This window comes from Panicum virgatum, chromosome 5K, assembly GCF_016808335.1.
Source record: "Panicum virgatum strain AP13 chromosome 5K, P.virgatum_v5, whole genome shotgun sequence".
NCBI lineage: Eukaryota > Viridiplantae > Streptophyta > Magnoliopsida > Poales > Poaceae > Panicum > Panicum virgatum.
Window position 1 is genome coordinate 50,918,966 of NC_053140.1, and position 22,142 is coordinate 50,941,107.

The following is a 22,142-nucleotide window of genomic DNA, read 5'->3' on the forward strand; positions in this document are numbered from 1 at the left end:
CCCGGAAAAAGGAAACGGAGATGCTTCCGTCACATCGTGAGGAATCTCCTCTTGCTCGTGAAACAGAGAAGGGCACCGCCCGCTAGCGTCGAGTTCGCGAATAAGAATTTTTCGCTCCGCGCTGGTAGGCCCTACTATCCTCGCTCTACTTTCCGACGCCACTTAAGTCGCCCAACTTGGTTCTTTTCGTAAACTGATTTCTTCAAAACTGGAACCGTTTGAGCATCGTGACTGCTTGTTTTGCTTGCCCATGGTAAAAGACGGACGTAGCGTCAGTTGCTGGGTGCTTATCGTACGCACCATGCAGATGTGACCGTTGCGTCTTTCCTGGCCACGGAGATTTTTCCACGCCCGGGAGATTTCAGGTACTACTCGTATTTCTGCTTGAGGCCGTGTTTAAATCCATTCTTCAAAATTCCAAATTTTTTATAAATCATCTACATGATGTATTAAATATAATCGAAAAAATTGCATTACACAAATGGACTGTAAATCGCGATACGAATCTAATGAATCTAATTAGGCCATGATTAAACACTAAATTACTATAATAAAGTTATAGTAAACATGCTCTAATGATATATTAATTAGACTCATTAGATTCGTTTCGTAGTTTATAGATGAGTTCTGTAATTAGTCTATATTTAGTACTTTAAATATGAAAAGATGTTCTTTTAAAATTCCAAATATGGGGAACTAAACACGGCGGCGTGTAACATCTCGGAAGTCAGATCATCAGTGCCAACCTGAGGGTACACGCTCGCCCCCACAAAAAGCTCGAGATTAGAGATACGTACACAGCCACCAGCCCAGCCAGGGATCGGGGCTCACGTGGGAGCTGCCGGCGAATCACCTGCCAAGATTCCTGGACACTGATCTGGTGATCTGGTCTGCCCCGGGCCGAGCGACGACGCACCACGTACACGGTGCCGGCGTGTGCCCGCACCCAGGGGCGGATCGGGGGGATAAGCCCCCCTACCTCCCAAAATCAATGGATCCCCCTCTAAGCCCTCTCTTAATTTTTAGAAAGAAATAATGAAGAAGGAGAGATTAAAGGGAAGAGAGGGAGAGGAATAAGATGACAAGGGAGATGAGCTCCTCTAATTGTGTGGGCTGGATTCGCCACTGCCCGCACCTGCAAAGTGCCCAAGTGCCGGCGGGTACGAGGGAGGGAGGAAAATCTCGGCCACCGGAGGAGCCCGCACCGCAGGCGGGTCGGGAGTGGGGACGTCCGGTCTGCCCGCTAGGGCCGTGTTTGGTTTATGCCCTGAATTTTTTTTTATAAAAACATGAATGCATGCATGGAGTACTAAACGAAGTTTATTTGTAAAATTTTTTTACACGTGGGTGTAACTTTTTAAGACAAATCTAATGAGTTAAGTTCCATCATGATTGGCTACAGTGATGCTACAGTGACCAGGCCTAATTATCCTCAGACTGTACGGTCAAAAGCTTCATTAGCTACAATAACTGCTGCAGTACCATAGTTGTGGAGATAATTTCGTAATTAAACTTTATTTAATACTTCTAACTAGTGGTCAAAGGGCTGAAAAATTTTCATAATTTTTTTTCAAGGACCATCCAAACGCGACCTAGGTTGTACTAGCGTGGTTTCTCTCCGAGTCGAGCCAAAGCCCATGGACAAACGAACTACTCCGCCGGCGACGGGGATCAACCACCCCAACAGAAAGAGGCCCTGTTTAGTTCCCACCCCGTAAACGCAAAAACGCAAAATTTTGCGAAGGAATCTTGCTAATTTGAAGTACTAAATGAAGTCTATTTACATAACTTTTTGCATGGATGGCCTGTAAATCACGATACGAATCTAATGAACCTACTTAATCCATAGTTGCAACAGTGATGCTACAGTAACCAACCGCTAATTATTTGCTTAATCATGGATTAATTAGCATCATTAGATTCGTCTCGCGATTTACAACCCATTTGTGTAAAAAGTTTTGTAAATAGTCTTCATTTAGTACTTCAAATTGGTAAAATTCCTTCGCAAAAAAAATTTGTGTTTACATGTAAAGGGAACTAAACAGGGCCAGAGGCTGAAAAAAGTCAGTACGTACCAGGCTACCATTCCACCAGCTCCACGAACCTGACACGAGTGCCCCACGCCGCGCCCGGGGCCACATGCCAGGCGGTCACACCAAACAGGTCAAGAAGACAAGGGGTGTGTTTAGATCCCACAAAAACTCCAAATTTTTCATCACATCGAAATCACATCGAAACATTAAATATAGCAAATGACCCATGCATGGAGTACTAATATAGGTAAATAAAAAAACTAATTGCATAGTTTTGATGTACGTTGCGAGACGAATCTTTTGAGCCTAGTTAGGTCATGGTATGACAATATTTACTAAAACAAACGAAATGTGCTACAGAGTACTATAGTGTCCGATGTGACTTTTTCTACCCGTTTTCCAGGAATCTAAACACAGCCCAACCGACCGAGTTCCAACGGTCCCTGCACCGGCGCGGCGGCGCCCGCATCCGCATCATTCTGTTGGGCCCGCAGCGCGACCACGTGTCGCCGCCGCCGCGCGTGGACCAAGCGGCGCGAGGCGGCTCGCCCGCCTGGCAGGTGGCAGCCGAGGCAAGTGTTTAGATCCGCAAAAGGTGGTAGAAAGAATCACCTTGGATTCTATAGCACACTGTAGCACTTTTTGTTTGTTTGTGGTAAATATTGTCTTACCATAGGCTAACTAGGCTCAAAAGATTCGTCTCGCAACTTACATCAAAACTATGCAATTAGTTTTTTTATGCATGAGGCAAAATATTTGATGTGATAGATGAATAGTAAAATTTGAAGAGAAAGATTTTGCATCTAAGGCCTTGTTTATTTCCCACCCCGTAAACGCAAAAACACAAAAACGCAAAATTTTGCGAAGGAATCTTGTTAATTTGAAGTACTAAATGAAGTCTATTTACAAAACTTTTTGCATGGATGGGCTGTAAATCGCGAGACGAATATAATAAGCCTACTTAATCCATGATTTGCAATAGTGATGCTACAGTAACCATCCTGTCGGTACCCCAGGACTGGGGTACCCCTTCTTGCTATGTCTAGGCAAGGGCCTTGAAGTTTTCCTTGGCTACGTCCAAACAGCCGGACCCCTGTGGTCCGGAGTCCTGATCTCTCGGCAACGGATCGGGACCTGCCTCACGACTGGGAAAGATCCGGGAGCGACGCGTGCCCCGGAAGAGGCGGGCAGCCCGAGCAGCCGGGGGTCCGGACGTCTCGGGGGATCCGGACCCCGCGGAAGTCCCAGACCCCTCATGGGGTCCCGGACCCCCTGTATGGTAACCGGACCCCTCGCTAAGGGAAGAAGTCGACGCCCTGCCTCGGGGTGGTCCGGAGCCGACACGTGTCTACAAGCACGGACACGTGTACAAGGCCGCTTGGTCTCCATACTAAGCCTCACCCACCACTGCATTCATTGAGGAAGGTGGACGCCCGCATTGATGCAGTAGAAGGCGAGGCGATTCTTTGACCAGGGGGCACTATTGATCGCGTATTATCAAGGTGCATAGTGGAACCGCTGGCGCCGCCCACGCCGCGCCTGTCAGTCTGCCATAACAGGTGGATACGACGGCTCGGCTCCACCCATTATGACGCCTACATAATAGCCTCAACAGGTCACGCCGCACGCTACGTTCCCCCAACGGTCACCTTGCTGACGGGACAAGAGAAGACCTCCTTTCGTCAGAGAGCCAGCAGGGCATGGAAGCATATCGGAGGAAAGATTCGTAACCACTGTAGTCATTTGAGTACTCTGCGCAGTATGCTGCACAGCACGTTGGGCCCACTTGTCGAGGCCCCAACGTCCAATGTATCCGCACCCCTTGGTCTATAAAAGGGGGGGCGCCGCTAGAAGAAAACCTCAAACTGGGTGAAAGCTAAGACCCGGCAGAGGATAGGTTCATTCCCAACCAAGAACAATACTACACCCAGTGGATGTAGGGTATTACGCTCCGGCGGCCCGAACCACTCTAGATCGTGTGTTCTTGCGTGCCTGCTTCAGTGTTAGATTAGCCTAACTGCCTAGTACTTCCCCGAGTTCTTCCTCACTGGGAATAGGCGGGTGCGTTCCGCCACCCGGCTGTGGATACCCTAGAAATCCCACGACACATCCACTAATTATTAATTAATCATGAATTAATTAGCATCATTAGATTCGTCTCGCGATTTACAACTCATCTGTAAAAAATGTTTTTTAAATAAATTTTATTTAGTACTTCAAATTGGTAAGATTTCGTCGGAAAATAATTGGTAAGACCGTGGAACGTCCTAAACAAACCTAGCCGCGCAACGCGCTCCGGCACCCCCGTGTGTTTTTCAACCCGCCCCCTCTTCCCTCCGCGAGCTCAAGCGCTCAAGGACACAGCACGCGGAAGAGAGAGAGAGAGAGAGAGGAATCCATCTCCCCATTCACATTCCTTCCCCCCGCCCGCGGCACGCCCCCCGGCCCGACCAGAGCCCCCAGGGCGCCGCTCGCTCCAGGGCCCCCTGCGCCGTCCGCCGCAAGCGATTCGGATCCCTCCCTACCGCCCCCCAGGTGAGCGCGCGCGACCCCCTGAGCTGGAACCTCTGTTAATCTGTCTCGTGAGGTTTCGAATCCTGCTTTACGCGGCAGTAGCGGAAGGTTCCGCGCGATCCTGCGAAGGGAACCTTGTGTGTGTTTTTGTGTGTTTTGTGGCGGCGTGTGTTTAGTTTTACGCGCGCTGTTTGGGGTCCTGAATAGCTCTGCAAATAGGAGCGCGCGCGCGAGCGCTTTTGGTCTGGCCCGGTATGGGTGGGGTTTTCCGCCGTGGTTCTTCGACGATGATTCGATTCTAGCTGAGTAGAGCGCATCTTGTCGGTTGTTTGAGCGCTCCGGGTTCTACAATCTCGTTGAGGTTCGTTACGCATTTGTAGTGTTACCTGTGGTTTATCATTGAGTTTATTGATTTTTTTACTTTCTATATAAGTTGTCATGATCAGTGCACCTTGGTTTGATTCCCGATTTAATTCGGCTGCTTTGATTGATATGAAATGATTCGGGCCTTTTTTGATCGATTCATCATTTATCGCTACTTTTTCCGCGAAAGGATTTATGGCTACTTGTTTTAGATTGTTCTAGTAGGATATTGACAGGTGACGTGATTTTATTGGCACAATAACAACAACAGCGATTTTTTCTTCAGATAATTGATTGTAAGTCTTATTGTCAGACTGACAGCGACTGGCATCTGTTTCCGTGCACTTGAAGGGATGTACGTCATGGGCAGGCTCTTTTCAAAGCAGCTGACCATGAACATGAACTGCTTTCAGTATCACCTAGTTTTGTTTATGATCTTATATTGCCCGTTCTGAAGCATGTACCACTTGGAATAGAACGGAATCACACCCTTCGCCAAAAATGTAGTGCTGCATTTGCAATTTACCAGCTAGAATTTCCGAGTGTAAGAACATATAAGTCAAAACAAACATTAGAACCTTTAGCCTTGCAGTGTATAATCATGTTTCTAACATAGCATGAATATTGCAGGTTGCAGACTTCAATGGAGAAAAACGTTGATGGAAATAACATGATGAAAGAGTTATATATCCCAACTTATATTTTCACGCCGGAGTCTCCAGTGGAGCATGTTTCTCAGATACCAACATGTCCTGTTATTGTTTTTATCAACACCAAAAGCGGTGGCCAGTTGGGACGTAATTTAATTGTCACATACCGTAAGCTTCTCAACCATGCTCAGGTAGACCTTGTCTATTTCTGCAAATGTACCCTTTTGGTATCACATTGATAATGATCTTACGTTTTTACAGCAGTAAATTAAATTGTCGTTTTGCGGTCAGGCCTAACTGTGTAAAATTCAGGTGTTCGATCTGCTTGATGAAGCTCCAGATAAGGTCTTGCACAAATTATATAGCAACTTGGAAAGGCTCAAGCATGGTGGTGATACTCTTGCTTCTGAAATCTACAGGAGACTAAGACTAATAGTGAGTGCAACCAGGCAATATCTCTTGCTAATATTTCCACCATTGTTTTGTATTTTTGTTTATTTGGATAGTCTTAACATGTGTCTATTATATCATGGAAATCCTATTAGGTTGCTGGAGGTGATGGAACGGCTGGTTGGTTGCTTGGAATTGTATCTGATCTTAAGTTAGCACATCCACCTCCTGTTGCTACAGTTCCATTGGGAACTGGAAATAACTTGCCATATTCTTTTGGATGGGTAAGTTTAAGATCAATTCAATCTTTTTCCTTCCTATTGTGAATGCACGTGTAGTGCAGCGTTAGCGGAGCATAGTTGCGAGCTGCTGATCGGTATTTGATCCCAGTTCGCACCAAAAAAGGTCCCTTGCTCGCCACCCAAAACATGTAGAGGGGCATTGGGCCTGGAAATCCTGGCTGCCTGTTGGCACCGACCTGGTGTTGCTTGGCTGTATCTTGTGCAGTTGTGCTGGTCCTGTGCCTGGCTGACTATGTTGCTGGCCCAGATACCAATGCATATGTACAGTGTTCAGGGCTTTTCTAGACCAGCATTCCTATCTATATGCAATGCCCGGGAGGCTTTCCCCTGCTGGTCGAATCCCCCCCCCAACCCCCCCCCCCCCCCTCCCGTTAGACAATCTTTACTGCAGTGTTCTGTACTTGCATGATCCTTTTATGTTTTATCTGCTTTGACATATATAGTTGATGATAAGATCTCTAATGAATTCAGACCTTACGCAGAGATGAAATATTATGTAGTTCTTTTCTCCTTCCATTGTGATTTTCCAACTTTCTAGCATGTTCAGTAAGTCCGTAGAATTTTACATAATCTTTTAAGATAAGCAACTGTTTTCTGATGGTGGTTAGGAAAGTCCTTTTTTATGTTGCCTTTTGTGAAGCCAGCTCTTTTGTTGGCTGCTAGCTCCTATGGAACACTTTATATGAGTAGATGTCAATAATATCAAACAATTAATATGCAGGGGAAGAGAAACCCTGGAACAGATCAGGATTCGGTCATGTCATTTCTTCAACTGGTAAGAGAATCCAGAGAGATCAACATTGATAGGTGGGTTTGCTTTTTAAAGCCTTTGCTATCTTTCAGTATGAAATCATCGTATGGTATATGGATGTTGACTAATACTGGTAATCATATAATTATTCAGCTGGCATATTGTCATGAGAATGGAAAGCCCAAAAGGTTCGCCTTGCGATCCAATTGCACCTCCAGACTTGCCTCATTCTTTGCATGCATTTCGCCGCATGCCAAAGACAGATCCACAAGATATGGTATCGATGCCTGACATTACCCCTTTTTTTCCCTTAATGCAAGCATATTTACCGCATTTAGTTACAGTTTGCTTTCTTTTTGGACACAGCTATTGTTTACCCCCTTTTTCCTTTGGAAGAATATGATCTATCACCTTCAATGTATTTTGATTGCCATGCTGATATGTTAGACTAATATCTTAAATGCTTATTTCTAAGAAAAGAGAGGTAGAGATAGCACATATCATGCATCAAGGAAAATATAATTCCTTTCTTGAAATACGCTTTGCATGTAGTCTCGTGCTATCGTGCTATTACGTACTCCATTTCTTGGATTCAAAATATTAACTGGGATCTTTACAACTTGTTGAATATTACATAATGATTAATTAATATTTTCAACTTGCTGAATGATGCCTGTCGTTTTTTACTTTTCCTCTTTTATCTACCTGAATAGATAGTTGTTTTGTGCTATATATTTTCTCTCTCCATTAGTTGAGTCGTGTAAATGCCAGCTATCGAATATAAAATTCATGTCAAAAAGAATATGAGGAAAGTTCAAGAATTATTTTTTAAAAAAATAGTACGAGAAAAATCAATCTTTTGAATTTTGCTATGCTATTTTTTGGTTATACTCTTTTCTCTTTTTTTTGAACCTGGAAGGTTATACTCTTTTCTCTTTGTTCCCAGGAATATTCTTACACATATCGTGGTGGGTTTTGGAATTACTTCAGTATGGGTAAGTTCCTTTTCCAAAAGGTGAATTTTAGGTTGCTTGGTAGTTGTTAATACATTTTCTCTTTGCTCTTCTTATAAAATGGACAGAAGAAACTCTCCTTACCTAAAGAGGCAGTTTGAAAGAGACTCTTTATTCTGTCACAGGAATGGATGCCCAAGTATCTTATGTGTTTCATTCTGAGAGGAAACTGCATCCAGAGAAGTTCAAGAATCAGTTGTCCAATCAGGTGAAGCTGCTGTGCTTTCTCAATTTTCGTAGTGCTGGTTGTTCCTTATGATTCATTGTTATTTATGATTTACGTATATGTTTAGCCATACAGAAACCAATCTCTTTGCTGTTCTGTACTGCAGAAACAATATTTAAAGCTCGCATGCACGCAAGGATGGTTCTGTGCCTCTCTGTTTCATCCAATGTCTCGGTAATTTCCTTGGTGGCACTTTGGCTGTGGAACTGTCTTGTGTTGTGAAAAGGAATATTAGTTACAAGTCGCAGTTCAGAAATTTGGTGTTTGTTCTATTCATTAAAAAACATGGCTTGTTAATAACATTGTAATCAGCTCACTTCCCCATTTTTTTCACCGGGCTTCAGGAACATTGCTTGCCTTGCAAAAGTAAAGATAATGAAGAAATGTGGAAAATGGGAAACATTGGAAATTCCGCAGAGGTAAGGCTGCTGTGCTCTTCCTTGTCTATATCAACTTGCCGCACGCCATTCTGTTATCTGATGTCAAATAAACAAGTACTCGAGCCGCTTAATCTAGAAGTTACGTGTAAAATTTCAACATGCATGAAGCCAAAAATATTCATATTATAGGTCACACATTTTACACACATATGTATGTGTAAATAAATATGTAGAAAGTCCTCTAAAGTGATGATGGTAGGCTGCACAATCACCAACTCAATATTTTGAAATGGTAAATAAATGGTGAGCATATCAAAGAGTTTTGGATGCTATGTGATCAATGTTGACCGCTGATGGAACATTGAAATTTCTGTTATAGAATAGATAATGCTGTAGCATATAATCATGTTTGTCTTCTGAACCATCTTTCTAATATGCACACATCATGGCAGAAGCATTAGATGCTTATAGTAATCTTCAGATAATTGCCCTTGGTGACATGATGCCAGATTACTGCTTTAGAGTCAGGTACTATTTTATAATGCTCTGACAAAGTTTTTTTTTATACACAAATGCAGTATCCGGTCCATTGTTTGTCTCAATTTGCCTAGCTTCTCTGGTGGACTAAACCCTTGGGGAACACCAAGTAAGAGGAAGCAAAGAAAAGTGAGTTCAAGACATTCCTTGTACAAGACTTATTTTATACCAGAACTTTCCACAAAACAAAACTGTTTAGGTGAATATCATATTTGATTCTCTCATGTGTTTTATACCATTGCAGAGAGACTTGGTAATGCCTCCGCTTGTGGATGATGGCCTTCTAGAGATTGTGGGTTTCAAAGATGCTTGGCATGGGCTTGTCTTGCTATCCCCAAAAGGCCATGGAACTCGTCTTGCACAGGTTTGCAACTGCAGACTGGATCATTAGTTGCTGTATTTTTCCCATCCAAACCCACATGCATTAATATCAGTCATTAGATGGATCTTAGTGATGCAGAAAAGTAGTTAGGGACAGGCCAGGGATTCAAATGCCAGTTCAACTACGAGCCTTAGCAGCAGGACAGAAAAAATTAAAACTGCACTCTGGAGCTAACTCAAACCTTTATGCTTCTGCATGTTCATGAAACTGAAATTCTCTTCATTGACAGGCTCACCGTGTTCGATTCGAGTTCCTCAGAGGTGCAACCGATCATGCTTACATGAGAATGGATGGGGAGCCCTGGAAACAGCCTCTTCCGACAGATGACGGCAAGGTCGTGGTAGAGATCTCCCATGCTGGGCAGGTCAAGATGCTCGCGACCAAAGACTGCATAGCCAGAGGCATCCATGAGTCGTGCCCAGCTATTTCAACGATTCATCCAGAGTCCAGCTCCAGCGATGACACGGACGATGACTTCGAGATGGAGAGGAGGAACTTTGGGGCCGCCTTGTCATTTCGGTACACGGGCGATGTGAACAAACAATAAAAGGTCATGTTTCTATTGAGCCTTGTACAGTTTGTTTGCGTAGGCTGTAGGAAGTAGGTAGATGCGCTAATTTACGGATGATTGGAAGGCGTCCATGTAAGATAACTTTGGTTGACAAGTTGGTTTTGATATAACAAAGTTGTATTGTGCCATACAGCCATACAAGGATTCTGGGTGACTGACCAGCTTGTACAGTACTCCATCCGTTCCAAATTATAAGTCATTCCAAGAATCTTGGAGAGTCAAAGTTTTTTAAGTTTGACCAAATTTATATGACAAAATAATAACATTTATGATACCAATTAAATGTCATTAGATTCTTTGTTAGCTATATTTTCATAGTGCACTTATTTGATGTCATAAATTTTTATATTTCTCTCTATAGTCAAACTTTGAGATGGTTTGACTCTCCAAAATTCTTGGAATGACTTATAATTTAGAACGGAGGGAGTACGTTTCAATGCAGTTTTTCTTCAGCGACTCATCGAAGCAATGGTATTTCAATCTTAGAAATCGTAGCTGATTAGTCTAGCGGCAGATTTGAACTGAGCTCAGTACTAACTACTAAGGCCCTATTTAGTTCCCAAAATTTTTTTTACAGTATCCGTCACATCGAATCTTCGGACATATGCATGGAGCATTAAATGTAGTTGAAAGAAATAACTCATTACACAGTTTAACTTTAAACGACGAGATGAATCTTTTAAGCCTAATTAGTCCATAATTGAACACTAATTGTCAAATAACAACGAAAGTGCTACAGTATTAAAACTCAAAAAATTTCGCAAACTAAACAAGGCCTAACTTGGATTTGAATCATTATTTTAAATAAGATACAGCATTACTAACTTGGATTTGTATCATTATTTTAAATAAGTAAAAGACTTATAAAATCATCTCAGTGGCAGGTACAGCAGCGCGTTGCATTTTCAGGCTGCACGAGGGATGCGACTTAAAACTGTACTAGTATGCAATGGATTGACTCTCTTGTGAATTTTCGTTACCCTGGTGCTAGACAAATCTCTAGCCACCACGTTCTGTACAAACCCTGGATACAGCATTTCAGACACTCATCTCACCCATTTTCAGCAATCCGTTGGGTGCACGGGAGCACCTGAACTCTCTATCTTCACCGCCGTGCCATGCTTGTCCAAATCATGCGCCACTTGGTTACTCTTCCTGGGACACTGCTGAAACTGAACTTCGTTAAAGCTGGTATGCATCTAGAATAAAATCCAGCTTCTCTGAAGATTACTCCGTTGACACCTATGTCTCCCTCAACCTGTCAAAGCTGGTGTGCATCTAGAATAGAACCCAGCTTCTCTGAAGATAACTCTATTGACCATGTCTCCCTCTACCTGTAAAATCGGACACTAGAATCTGGGCATCTGGGCAATTAAATTTGTTCAGTTCTGATCTTCAGCATCTCATGAGGTTCATTGGTCACCATGTTGGCTTACCAACCAATTTAAGTGCCGTGCTGAAATGGAATGATAAAAGGTTACTGCATGATTATGAGCTTACCTGCAGAATAGGTCCCTGATCTCCTCCACCACTTGCTTGGGTCTGCTGCATCTTGAATTGTTGATTAGTTTTTTACATCTCCATCATAGGCAACGATCACCTTTTGAAACATATAATAGCGTTAGAATCTGATACCAGAATTGACTCTTTGAGGATAAAGCATGTGCACTAGATTCTGAGGTTCCAGGAGGCCAGTAAAAAATAACACCATAAACCTACAGCTACTAAAAAAGGGAGCTAAAAAACTTACAGCATACAAATTTTCGGTAATGAAGATGGTAAAAGCACACTAACCTGTTCAAAGTCAAAAAATCCAGATAACATTATATTCTAATAATTCTTTGACAAGCCAATTTTAAGTGACAGAAACCTGGGTAAAACCACTAATCAATGAGGGATGTTGTCGTCTGCACTCTTGAGCAACGGAGTGAAATAAAAATAAAAGCTACTGTCTCGCACAGGCCTGGAGGGAAAAGCAACAGTACACATACCATAGTTGATGAAAGAAAAGCCCAAAAGCATCGTAAGTATGATGCATTACAGTTTAACAAGTCAATGTGTCAGTTGAAAACACAAGAGTGTCAAGAAAAAAAAAAGTGGATTGCATTCTTTACTGTAAAAGTAAAAATCTATGAGCACCAAACTTTTTTGCTTGTGCTTTAGTCCAGATTCATCTCTTGGCCTCGTCTTGAAACTTCTAAGTAAGGTTCCTGAATAAAGTTAGTGTTGTTAGTGAGATTTCTACAGTCTAAGCCAATTCAAATATAGAATGTTTTTCGCAATACATGACAGTATACATTTTTCTTGGTATAAGAGCAAGCTAAAATTGGAAACCTTATATTCCCCAGGGCGAAAGTACAATAAATACATCTAAGCAGAAACTCACATTGTCATGGTTCCTCTGTACGAAGTTATGGGCCATCAAACAACTATCTACATGAAGCACTGCAGCTTGAGCACAGAAGGCAGCCATCAATCCACATCCAGTTTACCGTGGATAATGAATACGCACTTAGTGGTCCAGTTCGGTCACGACTCAAAGGATATGCACAGTTTGATCTTAAACCTTAATGCCACTCTTCTATCAAGTTCTTGCTTACAACTCCTCTTGAACACAACTCACTCAGTAGATCATGGGCCTCCTTCAACGAACCCTCATGAGCAAGGCCTTCAATAAGTATAGTGTAGGTTGATTCATTGGGCATGCATCCGTTAGATACCATATAGGCAAAAAAGTCGATAGCATTATCTATTTCACATCTTTTACAGAGACCAAGTAGTATCTTGTTATACACCACAGCTTTGGGTCTCATTCCAATGTCTTGCATTACGTGTAACATTTGAATGGCATCTTCAACTCTATCTTCTTTTGAGAGGACACCAATGATTGAAGAGAATGTAATTACATCTGGCGATACCCCTTTGCTGACCAAGCCTTGCAACAACTCCAGAGCATCTTCTGAACTGCAATCCTTGGTAACCCCATCAAGTAGTGTATTATATGTAATCAGGTTAGGGGTGCAACCATGTTCCATCATTTGCTCAACCAGTTCAATTGCTTCCTCAAGGAATCCTTTTTGACAGAAGAAACTCACGAGTACATTGAAAGTCACTGCATTTGGAGGGCAATCTCTATGAAGCATCTCAGCTACGAGCTCTGCAGCAGCATCTAACCGTTCAGTGTTGCACAAACCTGTCAGCAAAGTAGTATATGTGATGGTATTGGGTTTGCAGGGCATGCTGCGAAACAATTCTAGGGCACTGTCAATACGTCCTTGCACACAGAATCCATTAACAAGAGCATTGTATGTGACGACACCCACTGTACATCCATGCTCTGACATTTGCTCAATAAGCATAATGGCTTGCTCGATCAACCCCTTTTGGCACAAGATGCAGATAAATGTATTGAATGTCACTTCGTTTGGGGGGCAATTCTTTCGGACCATCTCTTTTAGAAGCTCCTTGGCATCATCCCATCGTTCGGCGCGACACAAGCCCTTAAGCACTGTAGTATAGCTAATGGTATCTGGGTTGCACCCGTAGGAACCCATGTTATTTAAGAACTTGAAGGCATCGTCAACCCGCCCTTGTTTGCAAATAGAGTTAATGACAATATTGCACAAGGTAGTGTTGGCTGTGCATCCATGCTCCGCCATTTGTTGAAGAACTTGAATCGCTCGCTCGACCATACCTCCTCGACAAAAGAATCTGATTAGCATGTCAAAAGTCACCTCATTCGGCATGCAGTTCCTCTCCATCATCTCAGCAAAGAGTTCCTCGACGTCATCCCACCGCTTAGCAGCGCACAAGCCCTTCAGAACGGTGGTGTAGCTGACAGTGTCAGGCTGGAAGCCGTAAGAGGACAGCGTGTTCAAGAGCTCCCTGGCGTCATCAACACGGCCTTCCCTGCACATGCCATTGATGATGACATTGTAGGTGACAATATTGGGTGTGCATCCCTTGGCACGCATCTCATCCAGGATCGCCATGGCCCGCCCGAATCCGCTGTTCTTGCACAACGCCTCGAGTAGCACAGTGTAGGTGACGACGCTGGGATGGCACCCGCGCCGGAGCATATCATCGAGCAGGCTGAGCGCGTCGGCGACCCTGCCGCGGTCGCAGAGGCCGCGGATCAGGGGCGTGTACGTGTACGCGTCGGGCGCGACGGGCATGGACGCGATGAGCCTGCGCGCGGCGTCGAGGTGGCCGTAGCGGCAGTACCCCGCGACTAGGGTGTTGTAGGCGAAGACGTCGACGGGCGAGCCTGACCCCTCGGCTGCGCGGAGCACGCGCGCGGCGTCGGAGGTGCGGCCCCGGCGGCAGAGGTTGCGGATGAGCTTGGTGCAGAGGTACACGTCGGGGGCCTCCCCATCGCGGGAGGCCGAGCGCTCGACGAGGCGCGCGGCCGCGGCGAGGTCCTCGCGGGCGATGAGGCGGCGGAGGCGGGCGCTGGCGGGGTTGGGCGCCGGGGCCGCGTTGGGTGACTCGGGCCTCGTGGCGGCGGGGGTGGCGAGTTGGTGGGGCTTTGCGTTGGGGAAGGAGGCGTGGGGGAAGGGGACAGAGGAGGGGAGGAGCGCGGCCATGGTGGCGACCGGGTAGCGGTGGGAGTGGTCGCGGCGAGGCGGGCGTGTGGTGTGTGGAGCATCGTCATGGTGACTCCCCGTGGAGATTGGGCGGGACCGGATCAGATGAGTAACGGTTGGTTCCTTCCTCACAGCTCGGGCTGGGCTGCCTCTCTCTGTCTCAGACTTCGGCTAGTCCAGAACTCCAAATTTACAGTTTGTTTACAGGTTCCACTCGCTTTTGATGACGCATATATACAGCACGAATAACCAACACTATCAATAGCAACTATTGGACAGCATCACAAAAGGAACTACAATCTACAGCCCAAACGAGTCTGAAATGCATCATGCTAGCAAAACAAGGTTCTAAAGAACAGATGGAGCGACCGCATCCAGATTCCAGACCAGCAAGCCGTTCAGTTTGGACTTTGAACAGCACATCCCATCTCACTGCTTTTCAAGCCTTTCACCACCCAGTTGTTAATCTTTATACAGGAGAGCATAATATTACTTGGGGAGAGATAACTCAGGCGACACCTACGAGTTCTTCAGTGCCATCGATCCTCGCATCGCAGCCCTCCTTCCTCTTCCTTGTAACTTTGCTTCTATACAGACTTGAACTGGAGATCCTGACCTTCCTTTCTTCAGGAGTCGCTGAACCATTCTGCCTTCTCTTTGGTGTTAAGTTATCAGTATCTCCGCCCTTGTTCTTTGTCGGAGTCCGTCATCCTTATCTGAACAAAGATGTCTGAAGTGGTGACGGGGATTCACATAGCAGAATGATGTGCTGACAATTCCTACGAATGTTGACGGCCGCACTGTCTGCATAAAGTCCTCCAGCTCTGAAAAACAAGCATGCTCGGAATATGGCAAGGTGTAAGAATCTTTGTCAAACAGCTTTGGTGGTGACAAGGGATCAAAGTCCATTTCTATTAGGCCTTCATCTCGCCCTTTGCGCCTAACAGACTTTGCTGGTGATCTACCCTTGGGCTTGACCTTTCCTTCCCCACTCTTCCAAAGCCACGGAATACCAGAAGGTATGATCCCTATGGTGGGACACACCGTGTTCAAAGCTTCAAGACTCTGAATAGTGACACTGTATCTTGGAACAGCACGGATTCTGGTCAAACTGGTCTGCGTGGTAAAGATCTCGTGGTTTTCATCAATCCCTAGAAGGTGTACTGTCAGTAGGCGCTGGGGCCATACCCAAATCTGATAGAAAAAAAAATCGAAGGAAAACATTTCAGAATTAGGAAGCTGAACATGCAATGTTTAGAAAAAACACATAAACATAGGCTGATCAGGGCAAACACTGATACTGAAGCAAGTTAACTTTAACCATTGAACATCACTCAGTAAGAAATCTGCCAAGGGCATTCCAATAATTTCTCAAAAGAATGCCATCAAGGCTCTAAGGAAAATACATGGAGTTAGTATACTGAGAAAAAGAGGCTGCAACCTTTGTTTGTAGTGCTCTAGATATGTGTAGCAACAGGTCCTCTTTCCCAAGAGTGTCAACACCAATGATAACTTCATGATCAGGATGTGCCCGAATGATATTAACCATCTGCATTTCAATATTAAGAAACATAAGCATCAGCATTCGGCAATCACATCATGATGAACTGCATTGATTTCTATTCTGGACAGTACAGTGCATTCAGCACACAAAAACATAAGCGTCGGCAATCTGCTTACAAGTTGCTAGTGACATCTTATTGCAGTTGGCATGTTCACAATGGCAGCACTAGTAGGGCATCCATCCCTAATCCATGCTCACTCAGGCATGATGAACTGCATGATTTAATGGTTTCTCTTCCTGCTGGCTGCTGCAGCTTTAGGATTTCACTTTTTCACGAGTGACATTTTGGCCTGAATAGCAACAAGCTATGCTATGCTACAGTGCTACACCAATTTTTTAAGGGGTCACTAATATAAGTTGCTTCATGAATCATGAATAAGTTGCGTGCAAAACTGAATCTAGAGTAGATAGATTTAAGCAACCAACCATTTCTCATTGACAACTCACGACAGGCTCTAAAATGTGCACATAAGTGTATCTACTGATTCTGATGACTTTCAGGCTTTGGTGCTCCGCTGAAATTTACCTTGCAAATTTTTGAAGCCGTCCTAGATGCTAGATTGTTTGAGTAAGCACATCGTTATCATGCGGAAATGGACCCGAAGGTTCGTCAAACGGAAACATCATGCGACGACGACATAAATTGGCACGATCATCGATTCATCACGCTGATTTAAGCGAAACTGACCTGCTCGGCGACGACGGGGCGCGGAGGGAAGTTGAGCGACGGGTGGCAGTAGGTGTTGTCCAGATAGAGCAAATCGACAGTATCCCCACAGAGCGCGTCGTGAAGCGCCTGCTTCGCCCGCCGCGCCCTGTCGCACCCGAGTTCCCACCTGAAGTCCCCCGTGTAGAGCATGCATCCGAGGTCCACGCGGAAGAGGTACATGAGCGAGCCTGAGCGGAGGGACCAAGACCGCAGCCGAATCGCGCCGCGGGTCAGCAATTCAGAACCAGCCGTGTAGAGAAGCGCGTGAAGGGAGCGAATCGGGAGCGGAGGGGAGGGTGAGGGTAACATACCTGGGCAGTGGAGGGCGGGGATGGCGGTGACGCGGAGGGATAGGGGTCTGTCGGAGGAGTCGGAGGAGAGGGAGAGTGAGGCGGAGGCGCCGGGGGAGAGCGGGCGGAGGAGGGAGGCGTCGATCCCGGGGAAGCGGGCGGGGAGGAGGCGCGCCGTGGTCGGGGAGCAGTAGAGCGGGCCGTGGCGCCACCCGCCCGCCGAGGCGAGGCCGCGGGTGTGGTCCTGGTGGAGGTGCGTCAGGAAGTAGGCCTGGCTGCCAGCGCAGAACCTGTCCACAGACACCAGGCCCTCCTCCATGGCTCGCCGCCTCCCGCCTCACCCAATGGCGATGCCGAGCTGATGCTTCCCATGCCCCTCGCTTCAGCGAGCGGTTGCTGTGCTGCGACCCTGGAGTTTTTGGCCTTCGCTTGGAAACGGGAGGAGGGAAAGAAGCGGATGGGCGCGACCGCGCGAGCCCGCCCGGTGTCGGTGTCCCAAATCGAAAAGTTAAAAAAAAATATCGAAAAGTTCCAGGCTAACGTGTACATGGCTCAACATAGGGTGCCAATGGGTAACCCTAGAGCAACCTTCAACCCTCTCTAGCTCAAAATTTTATACTATTTTTTTAAATAGACACATTTTGAAAAAATAGTACAAAATTTTAAACTAAAGAAAATTAGAAGTGCACCTAAAAGTTATCCATTTGCACCCCTAAGCTCAACATGTGCTGTAGCTGTAGGTTCGCAAATCGCAAGCGAGGATTTTTGTAAAAAAAATTGCGACCAACAAGCATCGGGCATGGCAATGCCAACATTGCATTTATTTTGACAAATTTATTTCTAATAAAATCTTCACAGACCGGTCTTACAAATACAGACATGAAACCCACAAGCACAAGCTCGTGTTTTTAGCAGCTGAAACCGTTCGACTAGACAATTATTCCATCCAATAAAGTAGTAAATACAGAGAAGTGGCGGTCCTCCATTAACCAAGTATCCATTACAGCAGCAAGCTGAATAGATGTCCTGATACCGTGTAGACAACTACGAGAGAATACAACGGTCAACTGGCCTTGCAAAACAAGATAGATTCGGGAGCACAGCATAAGCATCCGTAGACCATAATAAGACAGCTCCAGCCTACTGGAAGAAGTGTACTCTACATTGCATCGCCAACATAAATATCTCACAAACAAACCAACAAAGACTCCGATGATCTAGGACTCCGATATGAAACTCAAAACGGCAAGCAGCCTGCTGATCAACCCAGTTTATGATACGCAGTGGACATAGAAGCAAAGATAAACAACCAGTTGCATCTTCACGTACACAAGGATGCCCTTGCTAAAAGCTGCATGTTTTCCTTTGTGCTTCAGCTGCTGCCATTGCCTCAGTTTTCTGCAGTGCACCAAAACAGCAGAATTAAAATCCAAATCCAGTAGCAACAAGCAAACCTCCCCAGCACAGGAGTGGTTGATAACAGACACATATTTGAAAGACATGATTCTCAAAGTGAGAATACACGAGGCTCAAGAAAATGAAACCTGGCAATCTGATATGAGTAAGCGACTGATTATGCCTATGCCAAACAGGTACACTCAACACGCAATACAAGATAGCAAATGAATGACATGTAAACGGATGAAACAACAAAAGTGAACACAGTGCAAATGTAGTGGCAATGCTCCTTCAAAACAGATGTTATAATTCATAATACAATTCAATTGTGATGGCATATTTAAAAATACTCAAATTATACTCAAATTATTCTTTCGGGTTTCATCTCTAGCCTACCCCAACTAGATTGGGAAAAAAAGCTATGTTGTTGTTGTTGTTGTTGTATAATGGCATGGTCCCAGGTATCAAAATAGTAATGGCATTTTTCAAAACTCTACAAATTACAATTACATGAATCCAATCATCCCTTAAAAATGGCATCACATATCAGCACCAGCATATACTCCATAAGCATGGTTTCATCGAATCGCCCCATACAATTGAAAGATATTCAAAAGGCACTGCTACAAGTTGGTACACCAAAAATATGATGAAATATCATTTGTTCTTATGGATAATTACGTATGAACAATTAATGTGCACAAACACATGGACCAAAGCATCTTTGGCATCTCAAACTATCCCAACTTCCCAAGTAAGTTGCCAGCACTTAGAAATGACTAGGACATTTCTAACCCTAGCACATTATATATATATAGTTCAGATGTGTAGAGAAAGTATCTTTGTCCAGGGCCTTTTTGATTTGTTGCTATACTTTTCCGCAAGTAAAACATGCTATACTCCATAAAGCTAATTGTCACAATTTGCCAACTAGAATGGATCTGTTCGCTTCAGCTCTTTTAGGCTGTGGCTGTGGCTGCAGCAAGTAACATCTACAGTAAAAATTACTTGCTCAACAGCCAGCACTACCGAGCAACAGTGCCAACAAACTAATGAGGCCCCTAATCCAGATCCATTTCTATCAAACAACAATGTCCAAGTAAGAAGTCCCGCAGATGTCCTAGACATATCAGACCACAGTCAACAGTAACTACATCCATTATGAGGTCAGTTGAAATAAAGCATAAGTGGAACAAATATAATGTTTCGATCAATATTCAATAATGGCAATGGCAGTTATTATGCAAGTATGTTACGCAGCTATGAAGAAGTAACAACAAGAGAGAAAGTAAGAAAACATCAAGGCAATAAAAGAAATTAGAATAACATGAGATGCTTCTAGAAGTAACCGGCAACCTCAAGTCAATTACAGAAAGGCATGCCCCTTATCAAGGGATACGGTATCAAAAGACAGAAGGAAGATATTGATACCAAAGATATGATGAAAGTGCCGCATCAATATTCCATCAGAAGCACAAAGAGCTAAGAGCAAAAGATAATCGATAATTTACACTGGAAGTAGGTGATGATTTTGAATTGTCAGCATCCCTAGATAAAACCATCCAAAAGGCAACACGTTGAAGTTGTAACAACTTCGATATGAAGGTGACAAGGAAATAAGTTCTATTTTAGGCCTTCCTAAAGAGAGATTAACTTGAATCAAGTAAAACTGAACTATTTTGATTAAATTGGAAATAAGGCTAAGTAACAATGAGCAACTTCTGCAGTCCGCACACATCTAACCAGTAAGCATAACCAACCATTTTGACATGGGCTGAACAATAGGAAAATTTAGGCTAAAATAAGAGTTAGTAGCATTCTATCCACATTCATGATTAAAAACTACATGTATATAACATAGCAAGACATCTCATTGAAATTGAGTCATAAATAAGCACCCTACCCCTTCCCTCCATGTAAGGGTCACATCCAACACAAGAAAATAAGTATTGGCACTAATTCCACTGCAATATTCATTTCCTCTGCTTACTCTATGCAAGGTCAGATTTCCAAATTGAGAAAACATTTCCTTATTTTCGTTAAGTAATCAGCCAATAATGTTTTTCTATCACGAACACACGCAAGCTGTTTATTAAGCAAGGTAAGAAACAATTAAAGACTATCAGTGAATATATGCATTCTGCAGCATAGTGTTATTATCTCAGTATTCTAAGAGAACTGCCAGCGTCAAACATCTAGTAACACACCAGCATTGTTAACTGTTAACAGAAGTCTGAAGCAAGTGGATTGATTCAACACAAGCTACCGTGAAACAACACTAGGCCATGAAACTTGTTGCTGAAGGAAATCCCTTAATGAAAGTATGAAACTTCTAATTCTGCAATCTGCACTACCATTTTCTTCCATATCTGATATAGTGATATGTCTGTACTTAATCATTTCATGAAAGTTCTTCATGTCAAACTAGCCAATCAGCATGCAAAGTCAAAACTGCAGGAGCTAAGCAAAGGAAGGGAGCAGACCTTTCTGCACCTCAGGGGCGTCGTGGTAAACAGGCTCATCCTCCGGTACAGTGTGCAGCTCATCTATCACCCCTGCTGCATCTCCACCAGCACCTGTAGCATCATCCGGGTAGCGAACCACCACAACAGGGCAGACACAGTGATGGACGCAGTAATCGCTAACACTCCCAAGCCTCCCCTTGCCGCCCTTCCGGTGGGCACCAAAACCACGGCTCCCCATGATCATAGCCGAGAGGCCCAGGCGCTCGGCCTCGAGGCAGAGGCGCTCCTTCATGTCGTGGTCCTTGACGACGTGGATCTTGAAGGGGATCTGCGCGTCGACCAGCGGCTGCGCCAGGTCCTGCGCCTTGGTGGAGGTGAAGGCGTCGAAGTACTCCTCCCGCTTCTTCTGCAGCTCCTCCTCGGTGGGGCCGCCCTGGGCGGCGGCGGCGGCGTCCTCGGCGGCGTCGGCCTCGTCGGCGACGGAGACCGGGATGGAGCCCCAGTCGGCGCCGTAGAGGACCGAGGTGGGGCGCACGTGGAGCAGCACGACGGCGTCCCCGGGGCGGAGGTAGTTCTGCACGGCCCACTTGACGGCGAAGGCGGACTCGTCGGAGAGGTCGACGGCGATGGCGATGCGGCGGTGCGGGGAGGCCGGGTTGGTCCCCGCGAGCGAGGAGAAGAAGAAGCGCGGGGATGAGGGCTGGATCGCGGCCACCTGCGCCGCCGCCGAGAGCCGCACCGGCGCCGGGGCCGGGGGGGCGTCGGCGCCGGAGGAGGGGTTGGCCGCCATGCGGGGTGGGTGGGCGGGCGGGAGGGGAGCCGATCTCGGAGGGAGGGCGCGCTAGGGTTCTGCCGCGGCGTTTACTCTGGCGACGAGCTGATAGTTATTTTTCGGGGATTTTCCGGTGGCCGTTTGATCCGGGACGGAGGTGAGGGGAGAGAGGGTTTTGGTTCGAACGGGAAGGGACACAAGCCAACTAGCCCAGGGGTGAGTGCGACTGTGCGAGTGCCCTCTGTC

The 22,142-nt window shown here is 45.2% G+C and overlaps 3 protein-coding genes and 1 pseudogene across 9 annotated transcripts; 1 reads left to right on the plus strand and 3 right to left on the minus strand.

Moving 5' to 3' along the window:
• The first annotated feature begins 4,365 nt into the window (after positions 1-4,365).
• LOC120708285 (diacylglycerol kinase 5-like) lies at positions 4,366-10,259 on the plus strand. 2 transcript variants are annotated; one of them, XM_039993478.1, is made up of 13 exons: positions 4,366-4,568; positions 5,541-5,751; positions 5,873-5,995; positions 6,106-6,234; positions 6,974-7,059; positions 7,157-7,280; positions 7,950-7,998; positions 8,142-8,224; positions 8,349-8,416; positions 8,587-8,661; positions 9,201-9,288; positions 9,404-9,523; positions 9,771-10,259. In XM_039993478.1, the coding sequence occupies exons 2-13, from the start codon at positions 5,554-5,556 to the stop codon at positions 10,086-10,088; spliced, it is 1,461 nt and encodes a 486-aa protein (XP_039849412.1). In that variant the 5' UTR covers positions 4,366-4,568; positions 5,541-5,553; the 3' UTR covers positions 10,089-10,259. The 2 variants fall into 2 exon arrangements, with proteins under 2 accessions (XP_039849412.1, XP_039849411.1); XM_039993477.1 differs by lacking the exon at positions 4,366-4,568 and adding an exon at positions 5,170-5,454.
• A 777-nt stretch (positions 10,260-11,036) lies between these two features.
• Positions 11,037-14,842, minus strand: LOC120708286 (pentatricopeptide repeat-containing protein At1g09900-like). Of its 6 annotated transcripts, XM_039993483.1 has the most exons (4): positions 12,499-14,842; positions 11,863-12,322; positions 11,613-11,712; positions 11,053-11,446 (listed from the first exon to the last, which is right to left on the minus strand). In XM_039993483.1, exon 1 carries the CDS (start codon positions 14,696-14,698, stop codon positions 12,680-12,682), a length of 2,019 nt encoding a protein of 672 aa, XP_039849417.1. In that variant the 5' UTR covers positions 14,699-14,842; the 3' UTR covers positions 11,053-11,446; positions 11,613-11,712; positions 11,863-12,322; positions 12,499-12,679. The 6 variants fall into 6 exon arrangements, with proteins under 6 accessions (XP_039849418.1, XP_039849416.1, XP_039849413.1 ...); XM_039993484.1 differs by lacking the exon at positions 11,863-12,322 and having other exon boundaries at positions 11,037-11,446; XM_039993480.1 differs by having other exon boundaries at positions 11,053-11,712.
• A 12-nt stretch (positions 14,843-14,854) lies between these two features.
• LOC120708287 lies at positions 14,855-17,680 on the minus strand (annotated as a pseudogene).
• Positions 17,681-18,061: 381 nt separating this feature from the next.
• LOC120708288 (universal stress protein PHOS32-like) lies at positions 18,062-22,142 on the minus strand. Its single transcript, XM_039993486.1, has 2 exons — positions 21,143-22,142; positions 18,062-18,659 (listed from the first exon to the last, which is right to left on the minus strand). The coding sequence occupies exons 1-2, from the start codon at positions 21,912-21,914 to the stop codon at positions 18,652-18,654; spliced, it is 780 nt and encodes a 259-aa protein (XP_039849420.1). The 5' UTR covers positions 21,915-22,142; the 3' UTR covers positions 18,062-18,651.